The following is a 25913-nucleotide window of genomic DNA, read 5'->3' as shown; positions in this document are numbered from 1 at the left end:
GTTTGATATTACAGTTCAATGACATCCTGATTTTCTAAGATTATGACTCAACTACTTTTTAAAAAAGTTTTACGGTTTTTGATTTTTCACCGGTCGAACAAGCCACTGATCAGTTGGTCTAAGACAATGTCGATGAAAATGACATGGCTGCTTCCGTTTTAGACACTCTTCTCTGTCTCTGGATGTTAGAATAACTGCTATCAACCCTTGAATGAGTTTTTTTCTTCTTTTTCTTCTGTAGTCGCTCCTTTGGGGCTATCCTGATTTGGCCCAATTTTCGTCGTTGGTGATGATGGCTGTTAGAAGACGTCAGCTCCATGCAAAACTCCTCAAAATTGCCAGGATTTAATGAATTAGAATATCCGTATTCTTGTTTTTGTCTTCTTCCGCATGAATTCGTATCGCTTTGATGGCAATCCCACACTCCTGTTACCAAATGATGACTTAGAGGTCAGGACTTGAGATATATGTAAAAGCGAGGTTTTAAGCATTAATTATATATTATTACAGCTATCGTTGTTGGTGGTAGCTGGACTAATCGGTTAGTGATTGTTGTATACTTGATAAGTGTGAACAATTTGGTGATATTTACAGTATTATATAATAATCAAACAGCAAAATTTCCGTTAGAAATAATTCACATTTAAAAAGTGATTTCTCCTGGACTATTTCTCCTGGATAATGTTTGATATTACAGTTCAATGACATCATGATATTCTAAGATCATGGCAATATCTCATTTCAAAGAAAAAAAACTTTGGAAACCGTTTTTTTGGCCAAAATTTTCAAAAAATTGAGATAAATCATGAGTATCACTTGATAAATAGGTGAAAAACCTGTTTTGTTTTCCCAAAGACGAATTTTGCGTCAATTATTCAGAGTTGATCCAAAGAGAATTGTTGTGGCTAGAAATTTGTTTTTTCTAATTTTTTTTTTCAATTCTGTTTTCCAAAAATTGTGAAATTTTTCTTAAGAAACCCTAATCCTAACCTAACCCTAACCCCAACCTACCCCGAGTCAATTTCGGAGAAGAAAAACTGTGTGGCTCCGACCATCGAGATCTCAGTTTTACTCGTCGTAAGCTAACAATTTGTGACGATTAAAACTGAGCAAAAAAACTGGTTTTAAAACCTCGTTTTTGATGAGCAAGGTGTTTTAAATTGAGCAAAATTACTCTTAATTACTTTAAACTTGATTAAAAACAAGTTTTAACATTATTCTGAACATCTTGCCTTTTATGAAAAAACGGTTATCATACAATTTTCATATATGCAAATTGTATGATAACAATTTTTTTAACTTCAAATTAAATTTTCGTTTTTGATGAGCAATGTCCTTTAAACTGAGCAAAAGCACTCTTAAATAATTTAAATTTGTTTATAAACAAGTTTGAACAATTTCTAAAAATCTTGCCTTTCATGAAAAAATGGTTATCATTAAATTTTCATATATGGAAATTGTATGATAACCATTTTTTTTCAAAAAAAAACAAACCTAGTTATTTTTCATCACCAGACTGTTGTATTTGGTTCAAATAGCCAGAGAAACTAGATTGAATCTTTTTTCAATGGTTTTTTGAAATTGTATGAAAATTGTATGATTAGCATTTTTCCAAACATTTGATGCAGGTAATTGTATGATAAGCTTTTTTGGTGTGGGGAAATTTAAAATAATCATTTTCGGTTTATGGATGTCAACCCGGGGTCACATTACCTTTCCAGGCTTTTTTGTTGGTTTTAATCGGTTTTCTTTATAAGACCGCTCAAAAACCGCTCAAAAACCGCTCAAATCTTGCTTGAAAAACCGTTCAAAAATCACCGCAAGAAATGAGCGGTTTTTGAGCGGTTTTTTAAGCAAGATTTGAGCGGTTTGAGAGGTTTTTTTCCCGACTTTTCCTCCTGGCCAAATTTTGTTGAACAATATCCGACGGGATTTTTTTTAACCCTTGAAAAAATTTTGCTGCCATTAGCTCAAAAAAAAAAAAATTTGTTAGCTGTGATTATTTTTTATGATGTTTTAAAAATTGCAAGTTTGAGAAATTTGGGATGGATAATGCGCGTACTATTTACTGCTAATAACTTTTAAGCGGCGATTTAATGCGGCTGAGGATTAGTTCAAAATTGAGTTGAGGGAGGCTGTTTGTTCTAGTTATTAGGCTGATTCTTGCTAAATTTTTCACTTCTTATTTCAAATAGCGTTTGCGAATGATTGTCAAAAAATCCGAAGTTTTTGTTTTGATTTTGTCAATCTTCTTGAGCAAATTTCATCAAGTTTTTTATTTTATCGAACACTATTCCATGTATATCTAAGAGCCATTGGGACATTCATGACGTGGTCCTGATATGAGCAGCCTTCTTGTTTTTAACTTTCACGAAATGTGTCAATCAACAAATTTCAGAAAAATATTGCTCAAACAATTATCTCAACGTTTTCGATTATGATAATTTATAATTCCTGAATCTTACAAAATTCATTTTCTGAGCAATTTGATTTGTTTTTGCAATTTTAGTTCTTTCGGCCACTTTGTGAGTACTGGCTTTATCAAACTAATATTTGACGAACAGTTTTTTTAAAGGTTTAAGTTTTGAAATTTGATTCAAAATTTCTTCGATTGATCACAAAAGCAGTAATTATATACGCAAATCTTCTGCTTCTTGTTGATGTTCATCAGAAAATTGTTGACTAAGTTCTATTGTTCATTACAATTTTGTACCCAATATAGCTATTTTTATAAAAATGCAGAAAGTGGTAAAATAACAGAAGTACTCTCGGAATATTGTCAAATCTATATATTCACAGGGGTTACAATATAGCTGATGTCTTAAAGTCCGAAAACCGTTTTCATTCCTCGTCTTCGTCTTCATAATCTTGCTTTTTTTGCCATTTGGCGCTGAAATCTTCAACGTCAAACTCACAAAGTGCATCACCAGGTATGTCACAGTTCTGCAACACAAAAGGGGGACTGCCTCGCTTCAAGTTAACACAGCCACTTTGTGCAGTGAAGTTCGAAATAACCAAACTGTCCGCGACTGTGGCCTCATTCGTGTCTCCGTCCTCGTCAACCCAAGTCAGTTTCCCGTCGCCATAGAAGTCGTGCGCGGCTATGTACCCACGAATGGAGATGTCGTCGTTTTTCGTTAGGAACTCTAGTTCGGTTTGGTCGTTGATGACAACCATGTTCATGTCTTCAGTTCCGCATCTTACCATCGCTTCTTTCCAGTTCCGGTTGGCTCTTTCGGACAAGTCGCAGTAGCAGTGTTTGTTTGTTATGCAGTCGAGGGCGTTGCAGGTCGAACTGAGATGTTGAATTAAACTAAGAAAAAAATCTGATTTACGAAAAATAATTTATTGATTATAAATAAAACAGTTTGCTAAAAACTTTTTGTTTTTGTGTCATTAAGAAAAACAGAAAACTATATTTTAAGATCGACCAAATATCAATTAGTTTTTTTTTGAATTTCAAAGATCTTAATTTAAAAAATTGCCCCCCCCCCCAAAGTTTATTGTGCAGTGATGCCAAAGGTGCCTTTAAAAAACTTTATGACTACTTGGTTAAAATTGAAAGTTGAACAATAGAGTGCCAGATGAACCATTTGGGTAGTGAAAAAGTTGAAAGTTGAAACCCCCCTAAAATACACTACAAACCGTTGTTATTTTAGTTTTCTAAACCTCGATGCACCAAACTTCCGAAATATAAGCGTCATCAAACTTGACCCGGAATATTAAAATTGTCGCAGATCAAATAAAACAAATCAAAACAAATCTTACGCGAGTGATATCTGTTTGTCCTCAGCTGCCTTTGCCGCTTTGAGTGCGTGTGTTTTGATCTGACAGACAGAGGACTGGAAGTCCATGCAGTCCCTAGGATGAATCGTCTCCTGCCAGTACCACTTGGACGTCACTGAGGATCCCAGAGAGTAGCACTTGGTGTCCGGGTCCATCTGGGTCCCAAAGTCCAGGTCCTGCACACAATAGAAAAATAATCTATTGTGGGAATTTAATTTTTTCAGCGTCCATGTCAGCCGAAATGACAATTGTGGAAAGTTTTTTTTTTCGTTGCAACCACGTCGCTGAAAGTGACTGGAAGGAACTATCTCGTAAGGTCTGTTTTTTTTCAGTCAGTTTTTCCATGCGAGGTAAGCTTTTAAAATCCTTTCTTTTGATCATGATTGTTATTCTATAAAACTCAAATAACGGCTCAGTGTCGAGAAAACCTGGTAAAAATTTTGTCTAAAGGTATCACTGATGATTCATTTATTTGATGGCTTGCTTTAGAAATACTTAAGTTGCTCTAGAGTGCATGAGGTCGAAAGTTAGAATTTGGTCAGCACCTGTTTTTTGCAAAGTTCTAATTTTCGGCTTGAAAAAATTATCGTAGGCATATCGTTTGTTTTCTATTTTTTGCCGGCGTAGTTGTTTCAGCACGAGTTATTTTGGTTATTTCATCAATTTTCAGTACCTTTTCACTCCGTTTCATGAATTCTTGTAACGGTGCTGGTAATTGGAATTCAAAAAAAGTTGCTGATTTTCAGTCAATTTTTCAAGACTGACATTGGCATTTTTGTTCAAACAGTTTGAAAAATGGGGAAGAAGTTTGTATTCGGGTGTGTCTTAGTTTTATTTTTCTTTCTTTTTATTTGTTTTTGTTTCTAGGCAAAATAAGCTACCACAAATAATCATCGGAAAGATTTGAACGACAGTCGGGATTTGAACGACGTTACACAATCTCAGAAAAGTTTAACCAATGACGAGCGAGTGAAGCGAACGAGCAGGCTTATTTATGCTTAATTTAGGCCATTCATAGTAGCCTAATTACACTTAATTTTTTTTAGTCAAGAAAATTTAGTTTTTGGAGATTTCTGCCATTTCGAGGATCAAAAAACTCAAAAACTCAAAAAATTCCAGCAAAACAAATTAGAAATTTTTTTTAGTCATCTTTCTTCAAAAACTGTTGTCCTGTTTGACTATTTTACTACCCGCCTTGACAAAAATGTATTAGGATCAGTTATAGTATGAACAAAGTATGTTGAATACTTAACTAATTTAGATCGATTTCAGTTTGAAAAAGTACGAAGATTGAATAAAAAAAGATTCAAAATGATTTTAAATCGATTTAAACCAATTTTTTCCAGTCTTTTTTTTTCAGGGAATTAAAACGGATTTAAATCGTTTTAAATCAAATTTTTCATTTGAGTTTCTTCAATTTCGAACTTTTATTGCATTTATTTATTGCCTATCCTTTTTCATTATACACCTAGAGCGTATTGTAACATAAAAAAACCAAAAAAAGACCAAAATATTGATAAAATGGCTCTTTTTCTTTTCCCCCCACCTCCCATAAGCATCAATTTTATTGTGCAACGAGGGATTTAACAAGGTTAATCATGAAGACCAAATATGTTTGTCATGACCTAATTAGTTCGCATCCCAATTTTTGTATCATTCAAATGACGTGAACGAAATTTCACTAGTAAATTTTTTCAGGTGGGGGAAAAGGAAAAAAAGCCGATAAAGCTCTTACTTTTCCTGGCATATTTTGAGTTCAAAAACTGATCTCGATTGACCCTTTTACTCCGTTTCATAAGTTTTTGCTCAAACTCCGTTTACATTCATGATTTTCTATGATTTGATTGCATGCTATTGAGATCAAAATTTAATTTTTTCGGACCCTTTTCTTGTATATTACACAAGATTTTGCCCAAAATCTGATTTAAAATGGCTTTCTATGATTTCATTGCATGTTTTTGAGCTTGAAATCTGATTTAAGTGGCTCATTTTACTGAATTCATAACATCTGGCACGTGTGTTTCTCACCTAAATAATCGAGAATTCAAAATTTCAAAATTTTTTGATGAGTAGGTTTTTTTGCCGTGTTGGCAAAAAAATTGATTTTAGTGAGTCTAAAAATCCATCCAAATCGATTTAAATTGATTTTTAAGATACTTAAACCGGTCTAAAACTTTCAAGAAGAATCGATTTAAATTGATTCAAAATGGATTTAAATAAGATTCGTATGGATTTAAGTGAGTTTCGGATGCATTTCAGTGAATCGGAAAATGCATTCAAATCGATTTAAATCGATTTTTTATACACTTAAATTGATCTACGGTTTCCAAAAAAGATCAGTTTAAATCGATATAAAATCCATTTAAGTTTGTAAAAAGTACATTGTTAATCAATTTGGATCGATTTTAAATCGATCCAAATCAGTTTAAAAAAATTCGGTACTGTTTATGTCAGTGCGGGTATGACTGTCGAATATGCCGAAACTATAGCTTTACATCAGATCCTTTTATCACACCCCGCAGAAAACTCTACACTAATTTGAGAACAAAATTTCTCAGATTTTTACAGATTTGATCGGATTATTCTGTGCTACTTCACCGTAACCAGCTTCCTTGTTTTGTATTGCAATGATTTGACGACTCGCAAGTGTTAAATTTTTCTTTTCTGTGAATTACTTTTTTCTATTAGCTTGTAATGTTTTGTGCTTAAGCAACCGACTATGTGTTTATTTCAAAAACGTTTGGATCAACAGAAGGAAAGTTGTCAGAGATAGATACTTAGTTCAAAGCTAGTAAAGTTCTCTCTTTTAAAGGCTGGCCATTTTTAACAGAAAGTTGAAATGACGAGCAACATGTGGAAGAAGTGGTAAAAGTTTAATTTTTTTTTAAATTCTTACTTCTCAAAAAACAAAGTCTGACTGACAATCTTTTAGCATGTAGAGTGTTCATAGAGAAAACGTTTAATGTAATGCAAGGAACCAGTGCACAGTTCATTAGGGTTTGTCTCAACTGGTAACAATTAATTCGGCTCTTCCCCCCCCCCCCCCCCCTCCCCCTCACATTTCAAATATTTCATTTTTTTTTCAATTTTATTATGGCTGAACGCGTGTTTCTACGAAGTAATGAAGAAGAAAAAAAGGTGCTCGAAAGGTGGAAAAGAGCACTTTATTCTTAAAAAAATATTGGTTTCTTATAAGACTGCCCTATTCCCCCGTAACGCACTAATTTCAGCCGAACTTTAGCAATCCTCGTACCTGATTGGTGCAAGCAGATTTCTCCCACTTGTACTCTGACCCCCCGTCCAGCGTTTTGCCCCCTATCCAGGCCATGACGTCATTGTACTTCTTGAAGAAGCCCAGCTGAGCCACCGATCTCTGCTCAGATACACTCTCAAAAGAGACCAGGTAGCAGTTCTTCGAAGTGGCGCTGCAGTTTTTGGCCGCTGAGGCTTGATCCAGAAACTTGAATTTGGACAGCACGTACCAACTTCCATACCGACTGCTGAAAATCAATGGAATTAAAGGTTAGCAAAATTAGCAGGTGGTTTGTTGGCAAATAGCACAGCTTTTTAAACCTCTGTTGTCCATCAAAAACAAATAAAAACAAAATCGAACGTAGTTGCTCATTTCGCTTTTTAAGGTGATGCGGAACCTGCTTTAATTCAGCCTACCTCTATAGCTGAATTTTGAAATCGAATGATTTGTTAATTCTGTTATGGTGTCATGCAAGTTACTTTTATCGTCTCTGCATATTTACCATAAAAAGCCAAAAACAAATCAGAAAGCAAAAATTGCAAAAGTGGACTCAAAATTTTTTCTCAAACAAAAGTTTTTCAAAATACTGGAATGCAGCTCGAAACCAAAGTTGAAATAATACTTCAAGCTAACTTAGCGAGTTTGATTTATGTCAAAAAATTTACCTGATACCAACTTTATTCTTTATTCACTGGTGATTTTTTTCTTTCTATTCCGGACACTTCTAGTTATAGAAAAAATTACACGCTAACCTTAGTGAAACTTTTATCGGACTGGTCATTTTTTCCAAATTCACATCGCCACTGACAAGAAATAACAAGAGTTTGCCCTTAATGAGATCATTTAGAGATTTATAAAGAAAAGGGATGTAGATTGAGTCCGATCATAAGAAACTAATTCAGTTTTCGCATCATCTATAGTTCAGTTTCAATCAATTTTAAACCGTCTAAAATTCACCTTCTCTCAATTTTTTTTATATTGAAAAATACTTACTTAATGAAACTTCAAATTTCGTTTTTGTTGAAACTTAGTAGTAGAAATGTTAGAATTGCTTGAAATGTTTTTTAGAAAAAGAGTAGTAAGTATCGATTTTTTTTTCTAGTTGTTTCAGGTATGCGTTCTCTAGAAAAAGGGTAGTTAGTATCGATTTTTTTCTAGTTGTTTCAGGTATACGTGCAGGTAGCCTTTGAAGCGCGAAAAAACCTAATAGTTCGGTAACAGATGAAAACTTTTGAAGGGATTTTTTTTCAAGGTATATCATCAGTCTACATCAGTCTACAAAGAGAAAAAAACATCCTTTCTGAGGCATTTTGGTTTGTGTCGTTTGAAATTTAATCATTTGAGAACTCCAAAACTAACTGTTTAAAGCAAAATTTAATAGCAGGAGCAAGTTAGTCGAATCATCAATTTTATTGAGTTTCGAAAAATTGAAAAGTAAAACAAAGCTTTGTCTTTTCTAAACCGTCAACGATTTTGGTCTCCAAAAATCAGCTTCTATAAGCCTAGCAAATCGTGCTCGAAACTTTTTCCGTCAGAGTCATTTTTATTATCACAGACTCTCTAAAAGTCCCAATTTTTTTGTTAGTTCAAAAAATTTGTTTTCTATAAACAAGTAAAATTTGTTGGTTAATTTAGGATGAAAAATCCCTCATGGATTCTTAAGTTTGACATCAAGCTACCCCATGAAAAACTAAGTTTTTCGAAAAAAATTGCTACTATTTTCCATTTTGGGTCAGACTTTCTGTCTTTTAACTCAAATTTTCAGGCAGCATTTCGATTTACGTTTGAGAAAGTAATGAGCGTAATTTTACATTACACACAATTATTTTATTTGTGTGTGGATTCCAGATACTGTCCAGGTTCCGCAAATGTTGTTGGGGATTTCGCAACATTGGCTATTTGTGGATTAATTTTGAGCAATACAGTAGTTTTTTCAGTTTTGTTTGTTTGTAGAATCACAAACAGTAGAGAAGATTAAAAAAATCAAAGTCGCGGATTTTGCAACAGAACTATTTTGGGGTTGTTCTGGAATCGCTTACAACTCAAAAAATGCACAGTTTGCCTCGTAGCTAAATCGATTAAGACAACTTGGCTAATGAAATCCTGGATTTCTAATTATACTGTTTTTGAGAATTGAAACATTAATGATTTGCTGTACAGAAATAATACTGTATTTCTCTTTACAAGCGCTTTAGAGCTGATGATTTTTTATAAAATGGTAGAAAATCTGCACATTTTTTAAAACTACTTGTAGCATTAGATTTCAGCAGTGCGGACCGTAACTAGACAGTCGAACTAAAAATTTTTGGCCACCAATGAGTTTATTTAATAGAATTTTTTTCTTCGTTACTTTTTGAAAATTTTTTGAAGTCTGGAATGATATTATTCGATTGAATTTGTTTCTGTTATCAGTTTCTAGAAACCAACAAAGTCCTTACATTTTAACCTCAATTAATTTAACACAAAAACGTTTCGAAACTTACTTTTTGTTTCCTTAGCAATTAAAAATAATTACATTTTAAGGCCGCCATTATTTAAGATTGACACCGTTTTAATCCAGACTGAAAAAAAAATTTATTTCAAAGTGGATTTCGGCAAAAAAAAAACAGACAAGACTGATCATATTATGGCAAAGGCCTGAATGTTCTGACTGCCTTTTAAAGTCTACGAAGCATTGATAATGCGAAAAAAAATAACTGTAAAAAAAAGAAAAACAATTAAATGAGTCTTTTTTAAATTTGAAATTTTTTTGTGAAATCATCCCCTCACACGCCATATAAAGAACAAAGTGATAAGATTTGTTCCTAGTAAAAAATCAATAATAGCAAATATGCTTTCTTCAACCAGTTTGCAAAAACTTTTAGGACGGATATCGAGCAAAATATATCGAGCGTTAATTGTCCCAAATTGGTCAAAAATCCAATCTTTAATTCCCCATACCTTTACGGAAAAAGATCAAAGGTGAAGTATCTTTTCAAAATTAAGGTCAGGAGAACAATACCTTTTGAATGATTTTCAAAAATTCCGTCAGAAAGTCTAGTTAAGAAGTCGAAATTTGTCTGAAGAAAGAACCCACCCTGTGCTCAAATATTCCCCTAGTTTTGTTAGGAAAGTTGGAACAAAAAACTTTTGCCTTTTAAAGACAGACATGTTTGCGCTACCTTACTCACAAAAGTTATGATCGGAATTGACCTTGCCAATAGTTGAGACTGCGTCATTTTTAATGTGATGCGTGTGTTAAGTGCACAGTTATTTTTAGTGTGATAGGAGTTAAGATACAGAGTTTATACATTATTTTTGGTGTTAAACTATAAAATTGGAATTCAATAGTAAGGAAATTAAAATGTTTAGTAGTAAAATGACTAGTTAGTAAAATGTATCAGCAAGGAACCAAATGAATCAGTTCAACTGGATTTTTGGGGGCCCATTAACTACTTAAATGAATCCCGGAAATGTGTTAGTGGCGGTTGATCGGTTTTCTCGTTGGCCCTCGGCAGTGGTCTGTGGAAATAATCAATCTGATAAAATACTGAAGTATTTGAAAAGCTATATAGCAAATCATGGAGTGCCAAGGAAAATTCACGTAGATCAGGGTACGAGTTTTATGTCGAATGAGATTAAAACGTTCTGTAATGGGGAGGGCATTAAAATAATAAATTCACCTGTTAATGATCACCGGGCAACTGGATGCGTGGAGCGCACCATAGGTAGTCTTAAAAATTCCATTCTTAAGACTTACTTAGGACTTAGTTTTTGTTTCCTTAGCAATTAAAAATAATTAAATTTTAAGGCCGCCATTATTTAAGATTGACACCGTTTTAATCCAGACTGAAAATTTTTTTTATTTCAATGTGGATTTCGGCAAAAAAAACAGACAAGACTGATCATATTATGACAAAGGCCTTTTAAAGTCTATGAAGCAGTGATAATGCGAAAAAAATAAGTGTAATAAAAAAAAAGAAAAACAATTAAATGAGTTTTTTTTTAAATTGATTTTTTTTTTGTGAAATCATCCCCTCACACGCCATATAAAGAACAAAGTGATAAGATTTATTCCTAGTAAAAAATCAATTATAGCAAATATGCTTTCTTCAACCAGTTTGCAAAAATTTTTAGGACGGATATCGAGGCACGTGTGTTTCTCACCTAAATAATCGAGAATTCAAAATTTCAAAATTTTTTGATGAGTAGGTTTTTTTGCCGTGTTGGCAAAAAAATTGATTTTAGTGAGTCTAAAAATCCATCCAAATTGATTTAAATTGATTTTTAAGATACTTAAACCGGTCTAAAACTTTCAAGAAGAATCGATTTAAATTGATTCAAAATGGATTTAAATAAGATTCGTATGGATTTAAGTGAGTTTCGGATGCATTTCAGTGAATCGGAAAATGCATTCAAATCGATTTAAATCGATTTTTTATACACTTAAATTGATCTAAGGTTTCCAAAAAAGATCAGTTTAAATCGATATAAAATCCATTTAAGTTTGTAAAAAGTACATTGTTAATCAATTTGGATCGATTTTAAATCGATCCAAATCAGTTTAAAAAAATTCGGTACTGTTTATGTCAGTGCGGGTATGACTGTCGAATATGCCGAAACTATAGCTTTACATCAGATCCTTTTATCACACCCCGCAGAAAACTCTACACTAATTTGAGAACAAAATTTCTCAGATTTTTACAGATTTGATCGGATTATTCTGTGCTACTTCACAGTAACCAGCTTCCTTGTTTTGTATTGCAATGATTTGACGACTCGCAAGTGTTAAATTTTTCTTTTCTGTGAATTACTTTTTTCTATTAGCTTGTAATGTTTTGTGCTTAAGCAACCGACTATGTGTTTATTTCAAAAACGTTTGGATCAACAGAAGGAAAGTTGTCAGAGATAGATACTTAGTTCAAAGCTAGTAAAGTTCTCTCTTTTAAAGGCTGGCCATTTTTAACAGAAAGTTGAAATGACGAGCAACATGTGGAAGAAGTGGTAAAAGTTTAATTTTTTTTTAAATTCTTCTCAAAAAACAAAGTCTGACTGACAATCTTTTAGCATGTAGAGTGTTCATAGAGAAAACGTTTAATGTAATGCAAGGAACCAGTGCACAGTTTATTAGGGTTTGTCTCAACTGGTAACAATTAATTCGGCTCTTCCCCCCCCCCCCTCCCCCTCACATTTCAAATATTTCATTTTTTTTCAATTTTATTATGGCTGAACGCGTGTTTCTACGAAGTAATGAAGAAGAAAAAAAGGTGCTCGAAAGGTGGAAAAGAGCACTTTATTCTTAAAAAAATATTGGTTTCTTATAAGACTGCCCTATTCCCCCGTAACGCACTAATTTCAGCCGAACTTTAGCAATCCTCGTACCTGATTGGTGCAAGCATATTTCTCCCACTTGTACTCTGACCCCCCGTCCAGCGTTTTGCCCCCTATCCAGGCCATGACGTCATTGTACTTCTTGAAGAAGCCCAGCTGAGCCACCGATCTCTGCTCAGATACACTCTCAAAAGAGACCAGGTAGCAGTTCTTCGAAGTGGCGCTGCAGTTTTTGGCCGCTGAGGCTTGATCCAGAAACTTGAATTTGGACAGCACGTACCAACTTCCATACCGACTGCTGAAAATCAATGGAATTAAAGGTTAGCAAAATTAGCAGGTGGTTTGTTGGCAAATAGCACAGCTTTTTAAACCTCTGTTGTCCATCAAAAACAAATAAAAACAAAATCGAACGTAGTTGCTCATTTCGCTTTTTAAGGTGATGCGGAACCTGCTTTAATTCAGCCTACCTCTAAAGCTGAATTTTGAAATCGAATGATTTGTTAATTCTGTTATGGTGTCATGCAAGTTACTTTTATCGTCTCTGCATATTTACCATAAAAAGCCAAAAACAAATCAGAAAGCAAAAATTGCAAAAGTGGACTCAAAATTTTTTCTCAAACAAAAGTTTTTCAAAATACTGGAATGCAGCTCGAAACCAAAGTTGAAATAATACTTCAAGCTAACTTAGCGAGTTTGATTTATGTCAAAAAATTTACCTGATACCAACTTTATTCTTTATTCACTGGTGATTTTTTTCTTTATATTCCGGACACTTCTAGTTATAGAAAAAATTACACGCTAACCTTAGTGAAACTTTTATCGGACTGGTCATTTTTTCCAAATTCACATCGCCACTGACAAGAAATAACAAGAGTTTGCCCTTAATGAGATCATTTAGAGATTTATAAAGAAAAGGGATGTAGATTGAGTCCGATCATAAGAAACTAATTCAGTTTTCGCATCATCTATAGTTCAGTTTCAATCAATTTTAAACCGTCTAAAATTCACCTTCTCTCAATTTTTTTTATATTGAAAAATACTTACTTAATGAAACTTCAAATTTCGTTTTTGTTGAAACTTAGTAGTAGAAATGTTAGAATTGCTTGAAATGTTTTTTAGAAAAAGAGTAGTAAGTATCGATTTTTTTTTCTAGTTGTTTCAGGTATGCGTTCTCTAGAAAAAGGGTAGTTAGTATCGATTTTTTTCTAGTTGTTTCAGGTATACGTGCAGGTAGCCTTTGAAGCGCGAAAAAACCTAATAGTTCGGTAACAGATGAAAACTTTTGAAGGGATTTTTTTTCAAGGTATATCATCAGTCTACATCAGTCTACAAAGAGAAAAAAACATCCTTTCTGAGGCATTTTGGTTTGTGTCGTTTGAAATTTAATCATTTGAGAACTCCAAAACTAACTGTTTAAAGCAAAATTTAATAGCAGGAGCAAGTTAGTCGAATCATCAATTTTATTGAGTTTCGAAAAATTGAAAAGTAAAACAAAGCTTTGTCTTTTCTAAACCGTCAACGATTTTGGTCTCCAAAAATCAGCTTCTATAAGCCTAGCAAATCGTGCTCGAAACTTTTTCCGTCAGAGTCATTTTTATTATCACAGACTCTCTAAAAGTCCCAATTTTTTTGTTAGTTCAAAAAATTTGTTTTCTATAAACAAGTAAAATTTGTTGGTTAATTTAGGATGAAAAATCCCTCATGGATTCTTAAGTTTGACATCGAGCTACCCCATGAAAAACTAAGTTTTTCGAAAAAAATTGCTACTATTTTCCATTTTGGGTCAGACTTTCTGTCTTTTAACTCAAATTTTCAGGCAGCATTTCGATTTACGTTTGAGAAAGTAATGAGCGTAATTTTACATTACACACAATTATTTTATTTGTGTGTGGATTCCAGATACTGTCCAGGTTCCGCAAATGTTGTTGGGGATTTCGCAACATTGGCTATTTGTGGATTAATTTTGAGCAATACAGTAGTTTTTTCAGTTTTGTTTGTTTGTAGAATCACAAACAGTAGAGAAGATTAAAAAAATCAAAGTCGCGGATTTTGCAACAGAACTATTTTGGGGCTGTTCTGGAATCGCTTACAACTCAAAAAATGCACAGTTTGCCTCGTAGCTAAATCGATTAAGACAACTTGGCTAATGAAATCCTGGATTTCTAATTATACTGTTTTTGAGAATTGAAACATTAATGATTTGCTGTACAGAAATAATACTGTATTTCTCTTTACAAGCGCTTTAGAGCTGATGATTTTTTATAAAATGGTAGAAAATCTGCACATTTTTTTAAAACTACTTGTAGCATTAGATATCAGCAGTGCGGACCGTAACTAGACAGTCGAACTAAAAATTTTTGGCCACCAATGAGTTTATTTAATAGAATTTTTTTCTTCGTTACTTTTTGAAAATTTTTTGAAGTCTGGAATGATATTATTCGATTGAATTTGTTTCTGTTATCAGTTTCTAGAAACCAACAAAGTCCTTACATTTTAACCTCAATTAATTTAACACAAAAACGTTTCGAAACTTACTTTTTGTTTCCTTAGCAATTAAAAATAATTACATTTTAAGGCCGCCATTATTTAAGATTGACACCGTTTTAATCCAGACTGAAAAAAAAATTTATTTCAAAGTGGATTTCGGCAAAAAAAACAGACAAGACTGATCATATTATGGCAAAGGCCTGAATGTTCTGACTGCCTTTTAAAGTCTACGAAGCATTGATAATGCGAAAAAAAATAACTGTAAAAAAAAGAAAAAGAATTAAATGAGTCTTTTTTAAATTTGAAATTTTTTTGTGAAATCATCCCCTCACACGCCATATAAAGAACAAAGTGATAAGATTTGTTCCTAGTAAAAAATCAATAATAGCAAATATGCTTTCTTCAACCAGTTTGCAAAAACTTTTAGGACGGATATCGAGCAAAATATATCGAGCGTTAATTGTCCCAAATTGGTCAAAAATCCAATCTTTAATTCCCCATACCTTTACGGAAAAAGATCAAAGGTGAAGTATCTTTTCAAAATTAAGGTCAGGAGAACAATACCTTTTGAATGATTTTCAAAAATTCCGTCAGAAAGTCTAGTTAAGAAGTCGAAATTTGTCTGAAGAAAGAACCCACCCTGTGCTCAAATATTCCCCTAGTTTTGTTAGGAAAGTTGGAACAAAAAACTTTTGCCTTTTAAAGACAGACATGTTTGCGCTACCTTACTCACAAAAGTTATGATCGGAATTGACCTTGCCAATAGTTGAGACTGCGTCATTTTTAATGTGATGCGTGTGTTAAGTGCACAGTTATTTTTAGTGTGATAGGAGTTAAGATACAGAGTTTATACATTATTTTTGGTGTTAAACTATAAAATTGGAATTCAATAGTAAGGAAATTAAAATGTTTAGTAGTAAAATGACTAGTTAGTAAAATGTATCAGCAAGGAACCAAATGAATCAGTTCAACTGGATTTTTGGGGGCCCATTAACTACTTAAATGAATCCCGGAAATGTGTTAGTGGCGGTTGATCGGTTTTCTCGTTGGCCCTCGGCAGTGGTCTGTGGAAATAATCAATCTGATAAAATACTGAAGTATTTGAAAAGCTATATAGCAAATCATGAAGTGCCAAGGAAAATTCACGTAGATCAGGGTACGAGTTTTATGTCGAATGAGATTAAAACGTTCTGTAATGGGGAGGGCATTAAAATAATAAATTCACCTGTTAATGATCACCGGGCAACTGGATGCGTGGAGCGCACCATAGGTAGTCTTAAAAATTCCATTCTTAAGACTTACTTAGGACTTAGTTTTTGTTTCCTTAGCAATTAAAAATAATTAAATTTTAAGGCCGCCATTATTTAAGATTGACACCGTTTTAATCCAGACTGAAAATTTTTTTTATTTCAATGTGGATTTCGGCAAAAAAAAACAGACAAGACTGATCATATTATGACAAAGGCCTTTTAAAGTCTATGAAGCAGTGATAATGCGAAAAAAATAAGTGTAATAAAAAAAAAGAAAAACAATTAAATGAGTTTTTTTTAAAATTGATTTTTTTTTGTGAAATCATCCCCTCACACGCCATATAAAGAACAAAGTGATAAGATTTATTCCTAGTAAAAAATCAATTATAGCAAATATGCTTTCTTCAACCAGTTTGCAAAAATGTTTAGGACGGATATCGAGCAAAATATATCGAGCGTTAATTGTCCCAAATTGGTCAAAAATCCAATCTTTAATTACCCATACCTTTACGGAAAAAGATCAAAGGTGAAGTATCTTTTCAAAATTAAGGTCAGGAGAACAATACCTTTTGAATGATTTTCAAAAATTCCGTCAGAAAGTCTAGTTAAGAAGTCGAAATTTGTCTGAAGAAAGAACCCACCCTGTGCTCAAATATTCCCCTAGTTTTGTTAGGAAAGTTGGAACAAAAAAATTTTGCCTTTCAAAGACAGACATGTTTGCGCTACCTTGCTCACAAAAGTTATGATCGGAATTGACCTTGCCAATAGTTGAGACTGCGTCATTTTTAATGTGATGCGTGTGTTAAGTGCACAGTTATTTTTAGTGTGATAGGAGTTAAGATACAGAGTTTATACATTATTTTTGGTGTTAAACTATAAAATTGGAATTCAATAGTAAGGAATTTAAATTGTTTAGTAGTAAAATGACTAGTTAGTAAAATGTACACAGTTAAATTAGTTGCTACTAAATTGTAGGTATCATTAATTTACCTCGTATATTAACAATTAAAAAATGAATTTCACATTCCAAGTCATCATAATCGATTTTGTTTTTGGATATAATGAATTTGAACACTTTTAAAAAAAAGTTCGGAGTGCTTTTTTCATATGTTTATAATATATATAAACTTGCATTAGATATTTTTGTTTTGCTCAATTTTAGGATTTTTTGCACGGTTTTTGCTTTGTAAACTCAGATGCTTTTATAATTTATGTTTTTTTTTGCACTTTTTCCCACAGCGAATAGCTAGAAAGAGTTTAATGATCATAAATCAGTTTCAATAAAATCAAGTGGCTTGCAAGTCTTGTATTTTTGCTGAATTATAGCGTAGCAAAGTTTTTAACTATCAGATTTTTTGCTGAAAAGTAATTTGATGTTGCAGAGAATTTAAAAATTGAAAGTGATTGATGACAAATATGTGTGATTTTTGTTTAAAAGAATTAATGGTCTAAATTTGCAATAAAACAAACTAAGACCGTCGAACGAACACTATAGTCGAACAAAGTCGAATCATGGGTCGAACAGGGTCGAATCACGAGTCGAACATGGTCGATAGAGTCGAACAGGGTCGAATCATGAGTCGAGCAGTGTCGAATCATGAGTCGAACAGGGTCGAATCATGAGTCCAATAGGGTCGAATCATGTGTCGAACAGGGTCGAACAGGGTCGAACCATGAGTCGAACAGGGTCGAATCATGAGTCGAGCAGGGTTGAATCGTGAGTCGAACAGGGTCGAATCATGAGTCGAGCAGGGTCAAATAATGAGTCGAACAGGGTCGAATCATGAGTCGAACAGGTTCGAATTATGAGTCGAGCAGGGTCGAATCATGAGTCGAACAGGGTCGCAACATAAAATTGGGTCGCGCACAATCGCAACATGGGTCGCGCAAAGCTGAAGTAATGGAATTGTTGTCGGTTTTTTTTGTTTGCATAAGCGTTATACAGATGAGTCGTTTTTCTTCGAGTCATTTAAAATAAAATGGGCAGCGGTTGATCAAGTTTTCATTCGGCTGAGTCCGTTCAAAAATAATTGGCTTGCTTCAAACACTGTCAAACACTTTATCCTTTGGTCGAGTCGGTCGAAATAGAGCCAGCTTGGGTCGAGTCGGTCGCAACATAGTTAGCTTACAACAAACACAATCGAAGCCACTTTTTCTTTAATCAAGTCGTTCAAAACATTGCAAAATTGGGCCGAGTCGGTCAAAACATAGCCATTTTTAAACTAACCGGTCGAAACCTTGCCATTGTTGGTCTGTTTCATTAAAACATAAGTCCAACAACTCAACTCGGGCTACACAAATCTACGATGCTCAATTTTGTGGCTTTTTCTATTATATTTTGTGGCTGCCCAGGTTGAGGGTTTTGAAAGGTGATTTGACAGAAACAGTCCAATGATGTCCGAGTGTCGTTGTAATTCAGGATTCTTCTGCTAATTCTCGATAAAGTCGAAAAAAGTCGAACAAGGTCCGGTAGAGTCGAACAAAGTCGAACAATGTCCAGTATAGTCGAACAAAGTCGAGCAGAGTCGAACAAAGTCGAACAATGTCGAAAACGGACATCGTTCGACCCAAAAAGTCGAAATCTGACATCGTTCGACTGAAAAAATAGAAAACGGACATCGTTCGACCATTTCGGTCGAATCATGAGTCGATCACCTCAACCCGGGAGCCTTTATAAAGGTGGTTTTTAACCGTGTAACTTCGGTGGTGCAATCATTTGTTAAAAGAATTTCTTGATGAAAATTATATGCAAGGATATCCAAGACTTCAAACTTGCGGCAAAGATTTCACTGACTGACACTTTAAAATTGGGTTATTTATTGTTCACGCATAGCTGTTTTCTGTTATTGTTGGTTTTTTTGCGAAAAAAAGTGAGCATTAAAAAGTCAAGAAATATTTCTGCTTATTATGATAACAGTGCTCGGTCCTTATGAGTTTTGAGCGATCGGTCTTAATTATTTCTAAACAGTTTTGTCCAATAATTTCCGTGCTTCGTATTAATGGAGAAAAAGGCCGAAACGAGAGGAAAAACGGTTTCAACTCCTGTTTGTAAACTGTTGGTGATTTACTCTTGATTGAAAGGCAGCGTCTCTACAGCCTGCTTCTGAGCAAGCACTTTTCAGATCACACACTTACACAAAATCTGCACATCTGGTAACTTAAAACATATTTCGTGGTAATTAACACCAGGTAACAATTGGCAACAAAGTTATTCTTTTAAATCTGCAAGCGAGTGATGAAAGCGCTATCTTTTTGCAATTCAAGTGTAAAAGGCAAAACATGTGAAACACTGTCTATAGTTAGATAGTTAGGTTGTTCATTTTATCATTTCTGAATGTTTTAAGCTTTTTGGTATAAATTGTATCGTTCCGAAATCAAAACAAAAGGAAAAAATTTTCATTGCCAAATAAATAATATGAGAATCATATCTTCAGGGTAAAATGCTTTGAACATACACCACTCCCCGAAATTTTGCTATGCGGGTCAAAATACTGCTTCGTCCAATTTAACTTATGACCAAAAATTGTTCAAAAACTGAATTTCGTTTCAAAATTGGGCTATGCACTACAAATTTTGGGTATACGCCGTTTTCCGTGAAGAGCTTTCCGTTTTCGCAGATAAAATTTGTCAAAAATTTTTTTTCACAATTGTCAAAATTGGGCTTCAAATTTGTCAAAATTGGGCTATGCACCAGAAATTTTGGGTATACGCCGTTTTCCGTGAAGAGCTTTCCGTTTTCGCAGATAAAATTTGTCAAAATTTTTTTTTTCACAATTGTCAAAATTGGGCTTCAAATTTGTCAAAATTGGGCTATGCACTACAAATTTTGGGTATACGCCGTTTTCCGTGAAGAGCTTTCCATTTTCGCAGATAAAATTTGTCTAAAAACGGTGTAGGTTTTTTGAAAACTAGCTCAGAATAGTAAAAAACCAAGCTCAAGCTCTTACCTTATATCGTATAGTTCGGATTGCAAATTTCAACAGATTCTTGCAGGTATTTTGGCACCATTGTATTTTTTCACATCCACCAAGAAAAATAACAGATTATTTAAACGCTTTTCCGGCAAACACTTCACATTAAACTACTTCTCCGTATAGCCTTTTTTCTAACAGAAAATATTCAGTTATATTAAAGCTTTTTTAGCTATGCTCTTATGATATACCAACGTGCGGGTCTCGTCTTAAGTCAAACTCCGATTGGCCATTTCTGCTAAGTATTGCCAGAAGTTTCAACAAGGAAAATAAGGAAAAAATGAGAGAAAGTTTGCAAAAATACTCTATATGAACACATTTTATTCAAAACATTTGAGATTTTCTGCGGGTTTTTTTATTTCAATTTTGTGCACATCAGGTAAAATAGCAAAAAATAGCATGTGCGAATAGTTTTTTTTTTCACTGCGGTCACTGCGACAGAGCAATATAGAAAAAGGCACAGTTTTTAGGACATACATAGAGTAGTCTGGAGAATCGGTAGAGAAGAAGCCGGGAAATGAGGAGCTCAAGCGAATAGGAGATAAGTTAAGGTTGATGCTAGGCTGGTGCTTGTCTGGTTTTATGTGTGAGCTAAGAAACTATATTGTCTAATTAAAGAAAAAAAAACAAGACAAAACCCTCAGATTAAAAAACGCTCATTCTTTCAGTTCATATTTTTTTGCTCAAAACTTGGTTTGTTTTAACAAAATTCAAGAAACTTTAGAAAAAAATTAGTTCAAAATTGATTAATATTGTAGTTTTTTATTTTTTTTTACATATTTTGAGCTCAAAATCTGATTCGTTTTGAACAAACAAACTCTAGATCAACATAGTGTTTGCAAGAAATCTGAGTCATATTGATGATTTTGGATGGTCTTATTGTATAATTTAGCGCTTCAGATCTGATTAAAAAGTGATATTAATTGATTTTACTGAGTAATATATATCGCAAAAATTCGTTTGAATCGTTTTAAAAAAATTTTCAGGTAAAAATGTTTACGTATCTAAATGTACCAACTTAAATTGATTTTTATACAGTTCTTTATCTGATTAAAAACCAATTTCAATCACAAGTATGTCAGTTGGTCACTCAAAAAAAACAACAAATCGTATCTAGAAAACTTTTAATATCCGAACATAATCATTTCCGAACTTATCTAGAACATATTCATAGCCCCACGAAAAAAATACCGCAAAACTGAATTCTAAAATTATGTTTTTAAATCAAGAGTTTTTGAACTATTTACTCATTGTTGTTGTTCTGGCAAGGTTGGGAAAAGATCCGTATTACAATATTAATACGTTTCCTTCCATAGGAAATTAGTTCATTAAAAATTTCCTTGTAAATCAGCTTATCTCTTTGTTTTTCGATAGGACTGTATTACGAAATTATAAGAAAGTCGTTTTTGTATAAAAAAGTTGTTCTTACAATTTTGCTCCTCATACCGATATTGCTTAAATTTTTTCGAGTACAGAGTAAGGTTTGTTTTTTGTTTGAACAAATTTTAAATTTTTCGAAATATTGACGTACACAATGCAATTTTTAACAGTTAACACGCTTCAAATATTTTGGCTTCTGATTTTTCTGCTTTTTAAGAAATATTGAACTCTAGGTCATTCTTACGATTTATTCTGGGTATCTATTGTTTTTTTTCTACCTTATAAAAACGAAAGAAAAAACCGTCAAAATATTCTTGATATTTTAAACTTTTCTTCGAATATAATTTCAGCATAAACGTTTGTAATACCTGATCAGCAGCTGAATAATTGTGGTGTCTTAAGATCATCTTAAAAATTTACAGAACTTTTGCTTCTGTTTATAACTCTTAGTCTTATTATGGAACCGTACTAGTATCGTTTAAGTATTGCTTGTCCAGCAATAAAAATTGCTCAAAAACAGATTTTTTGCGGTAGCGCTGTACATACAAATTCTGCATTAAATCAAATTAGTTTATAACATTTAATTATTAATTAGTTTTAATCATTTGAAATTTTCCTGTTTTTAGTTATTCAAAAATATAAATTCAACCTTGGAATTTTTTCTTGATTTTTCAAACTACTCTCCAATTTGAAAGATTAAAGCTGAGAGCTGAGGAGTACAGCTTCAGCACTTTAACTTCTTTTAACAGGGTCCAGTTTGCCTTCCTGAATATAGTTTTGATATTGTGGTTTGAATCCCGTGTTTTTTCGATCTGCCTCAACGCTAAAGAGCTGGATAGAAAAAGGTAGATAAGCAATTGGTTTACAATTAAAGCAATTAAGTAATGTTAACAAAAAAGTTTATAAAGTTACCACCAGTTTGTATGCCTAATTTGACGTTGTGCTCAAATTGAAATCGGGCGATTTTTTACCTATAGTGGCAGGTTTCATTTCCATCTTTCTACTAGTCTTCACAAACAAGAAATTCTCCCTTCGTGAGCCAAAACGGACCTATGGGTAAAGAGTCAAAAGTGTTAGCCACGATACTGTCCAGGCTGCAAAAACGGAAGAATGTAGAATGTATTAGTCAACTCAGAGCTTTAATAACTTAGCATTATTATAAGGCACAATTACATAAATTTAATTGAAATAACTTGAATTGGTAATGCTCGGTAACAGCTCAAACTGGTCGCTACTGTAGCCAAACTATTAGACCAAAAGTAAAATAAGTTTAAATATGTATAAATATTCAGGATAACATGCTCGACCAGTCTTGTTTTTCAGTCGCAAGCCTGATTATCGGTTGACTATTTAATTATTTTGATTTAGCGAATAAATGAAATGGCACTTATACTAACGGCATTTGAAACTGTGTATGAGATGGAACTTTTAGGGATACATAACCATAGTAAACTTGAACGAAATAAATGAGTAATTTTATCCTTTTTTTCATTAAAAAACGTAAGAGACATTTCTACAAAATTGATTGTAAACTGACAACTTTGCATTGGCGTTTTCAAGTTCAAAAATATCTTTGAAGACGGGATATTAGAACCAGAACTGTTTCGTGTTTAAGTTCGGGGTAGTTTTTGTTTGTACAAAATTATTCCCATTTATTGTTACGACTTTTGAAGAAACTGTGGAATGATTATACTTCCGTTGGAATGCTTTTATGATTCAGTCAGCGTTGATCTTTCGAAAAAACTGTAGAAAAATTGTTTATGCCATTTTGAACATATCGAATCTTTTCAATCTTAAGATATCGAGTTCAAGATTAAAAAGGGAAGATACCTCTATTTAACGTAATGTTTTACAAAGTTTGAAGCTTACGAGTTTGCTATACTCTGGATTAATTTATGCGATCTTTGCAGATTGATTCATTGTGTTCAAAGCGTAACGCAAATTCTTCATGCGTGGCAAAAAATCCGCACTATTTTTGGCGAAAACTCGGGGGCCGGCCTATTATCATGTGCGTTGAAAAAACTTGCCCATGTAAAAGAATGGAGTTGACTGGTTCGCTGATTCATGATTTTTTAATTCAATTTTGCTTCTTTGAATTGCGTGCATTTTGCCGAACATTTAGATAGGTGAACATGAAATTATATTTTGCATTAACAAAGCAAAAGTTGCTCTTTTATATTTGTACAGTTAGACTATATTGTTTTTGGTCTGAAAGAACACATAGTTTAACGAACGATCGCATGCTTTTAGGCTCATATGGTTGTCGTTAAGGCCCCTACAAAATGATTCCAATGTTGATTGAGTCAAACTTCTAGACCATATTATTTTCATATGGCTCAAAATTTCACATTTGATGTTGTGAATTTTTAATTTAAAAAAAATTTCAAATCAAAATCTATTCGATACCGAATAAGGGGAAGTCAGAAAATTCAAAAAATGAGTTGTCCCTGGGAAATAAGTTGTCCTTTTTAAAAAAAAATCATTATAGCTTTCAACTTTATCTCACTGAAAGCATTCAAACAAGACGGATAAAAAGTCCAGATTTCAAAACTTATTTTTAACCTTAAATTCAGTCTTGCTTGTTATACTAATCAATTGAGCCGCTAAAAATTTTAAGACAATCAAAAGAAATTGTTCAAACTGTTATAAATTTTAAATAGAAACAATTTTCTTCGAAGCTCAATTTTCTATAGAAAAAATTGATGATCAGTCTTGAAAAACCATTTAACTAAGGATTATGAGGACCTTCTGAATAATCAAACTTCACTAAAAACGGCTAATGAAAAAGTTAGTTAACGTGCAAAACGCCATATTCTGATTGCTAGATCCTTGAATTCTAATTGAGTACAACAAAAGATCCAATAAATTGATTTGCTTAAGAGATTTTCATTTAACCCAATAATGGATTTGCTCTGGTTTTTACAAGCCCGAGTGATTTGTAATTCTTACCGGGCCTTGAGTTCTTCTGTGTGGGGCCCACAGTATTTAATCCACTCCCCTTTTTCCTCTATATATTTCCATTGGCAACCGCTTGAGAGGTCACTCCTTGGTCTGATTGTCTGGTACTCGGCTGCTCTGGCATTTGAATTTTCAAAAAATATAAATAAGAAAAGAAATAGTTTCATTTTTCTATCGAGCGAAAAGCATAGGAAAACTGCCCATTACAAAAAAGTTATGACTGTTCCGACTGCCGTTTTTTGTGTCTTGTGTTTTTCAGCGAATGATATTCAATCTGAAAATATCTAATAAGTTGAGACCACGATAAAAAAAGTTAGATTGATGTTTTTCTGATAACTCTTTGTGTATGCAATTGCCATGAGCGGTAGATATAGCAAAAAAACTTTTCAGTCATCTTCAAGGATGAGAAAAATTAACTAAACAGTCGGAGAAAGCAAAATGTTTTAAAAAACAGTAAAATTTTGCAAACTTCGGGTTAAAAATTATTATCCTGAGTTGGTTCGTTTTCTGCCTGGTTTGACTGACTTAAAAATATGTAAGACTATAAAACTACAGAAAGGTAGAAGAAAAATTTGGAAAGTAGAAGTAGAAGAACAGCTGAATCGATCAAAATTAAGTTTTTGTCCGAAATTATTGGTTGGATGAATTAAACTCAATAAAGGGGGAGTTAAGTTTTAAAAGCTTACTTAAAGTTTGGCGCTGAGTCACCATGTCTTCGCCCAAAAAAGATTTGAAACTTTTTTAATGAGAAGAAACTAAGCACAAGTTTGGATCTGATAGTTGCGTTGATAACGGCAAACTTGTTTTCTAATTTCTAAAATGAGCAAGAACTTACGCATGGTATGAAACCCATAGCCAATAGGAAAGAAAATTTCTCTATTTTCTTGGTCAAGCTATAACGCACAATGGCTTATGGTAACTATCCCGCACTGACATAGATGAAAAAATTGATTTTAGGAAAAACGAAAAAACTGATTAGCCTTAAAAAGGATTATCTTAGACAGATTCAATGGTAAAGGCCAGACAATTAACTGATTTATTTGGTTTATTTAATTTTTTTTTTTGTTTTTCAACCTCTTTAATTGTTCTTCCCAATTGTCGGCGATTGAAATCATATTTTTATCAAAAAAAGGTGCTCCAATGAAGATATCGATTCTCCAAATTCAAATTTGAAACAATATTTTTCAACCAATTTTTTGTGAAAAACTTTGAGAATTTGAAAATTGCCAATTTGGCCATTCTCTGGACTTTTGTATGAGCACTTTGAAGATTTTATCCCAAAAACGTAACGCGAAATTTTTATGCGAAGCGAATTATCCCGCACGACAAAATGTTCCAAGTCGGAATTGAGGCTAATTAATTGGTCGTGTCGGTTTTGTACGATTCGAAAGTTCACAGTTGAATTTTGATATTGTCCAAAACTTATAGTTTTTCAATATTTTCTTTTCCTCAAAAAGTATTTGATTAGAATTAACAGACAGTCTGAATTTTCAGGGCTTTGCCTTGATATACGAGCAA

General features: G+C 33.2%; 1 protein-coding gene across 1 annotated transcript in view; it reads right to left on the bottom strand.

Annotated features, from left to right (window-relative positions):
- Positions 1-2675: 2675 nt before the first annotated feature.
- The window catches only part of LOC134846654 (uncharacterized), a 46992-nt gene continuing 23754 nt past the window's right edge, over positions 2676-25913 (bottom strand). The window contains exons 3-7 of the mRNA XM_063864039.1: positions 12401-12647; positions 7792-7868; positions 7040-7286; positions 3769-3962; positions 2676-3313 (exon numbers count right to left, since the gene is read on the bottom strand). Of these exons, the coding sequence (XP_063720109.1) occupies positions 2842-3313; positions 3769-3962; positions 7040-7286; positions 7792-7868; positions 12401-12647 (1237 nt within the window). The 3' untranslated portion in view covers positions 2676-2841. The remainder of the gene's footprint in view (positions 3314-3768; positions 3963-7039; positions 7287-7791; positions 7869-12400; positions 12648-25913) is intronic.

Source organism: Symsagittifera roscoffensis, chromosome 5 (genome assembly GCF_963678635.1).
Source record: "Symsagittifera roscoffensis chromosome 5, txSymRosc1.1, whole genome shotgun sequence".
Classification (NCBI taxonomy): Eukaryota; Metazoa; Xenacoelomorpha; order Acoela; family Convolutidae; genus Symsagittifera; species Symsagittifera roscoffensis.
The sequence above is the reverse complement of the archived record's forward strand: the minus strand, read 5'-3'. Positions and strand labels throughout refer to the sequence as shown.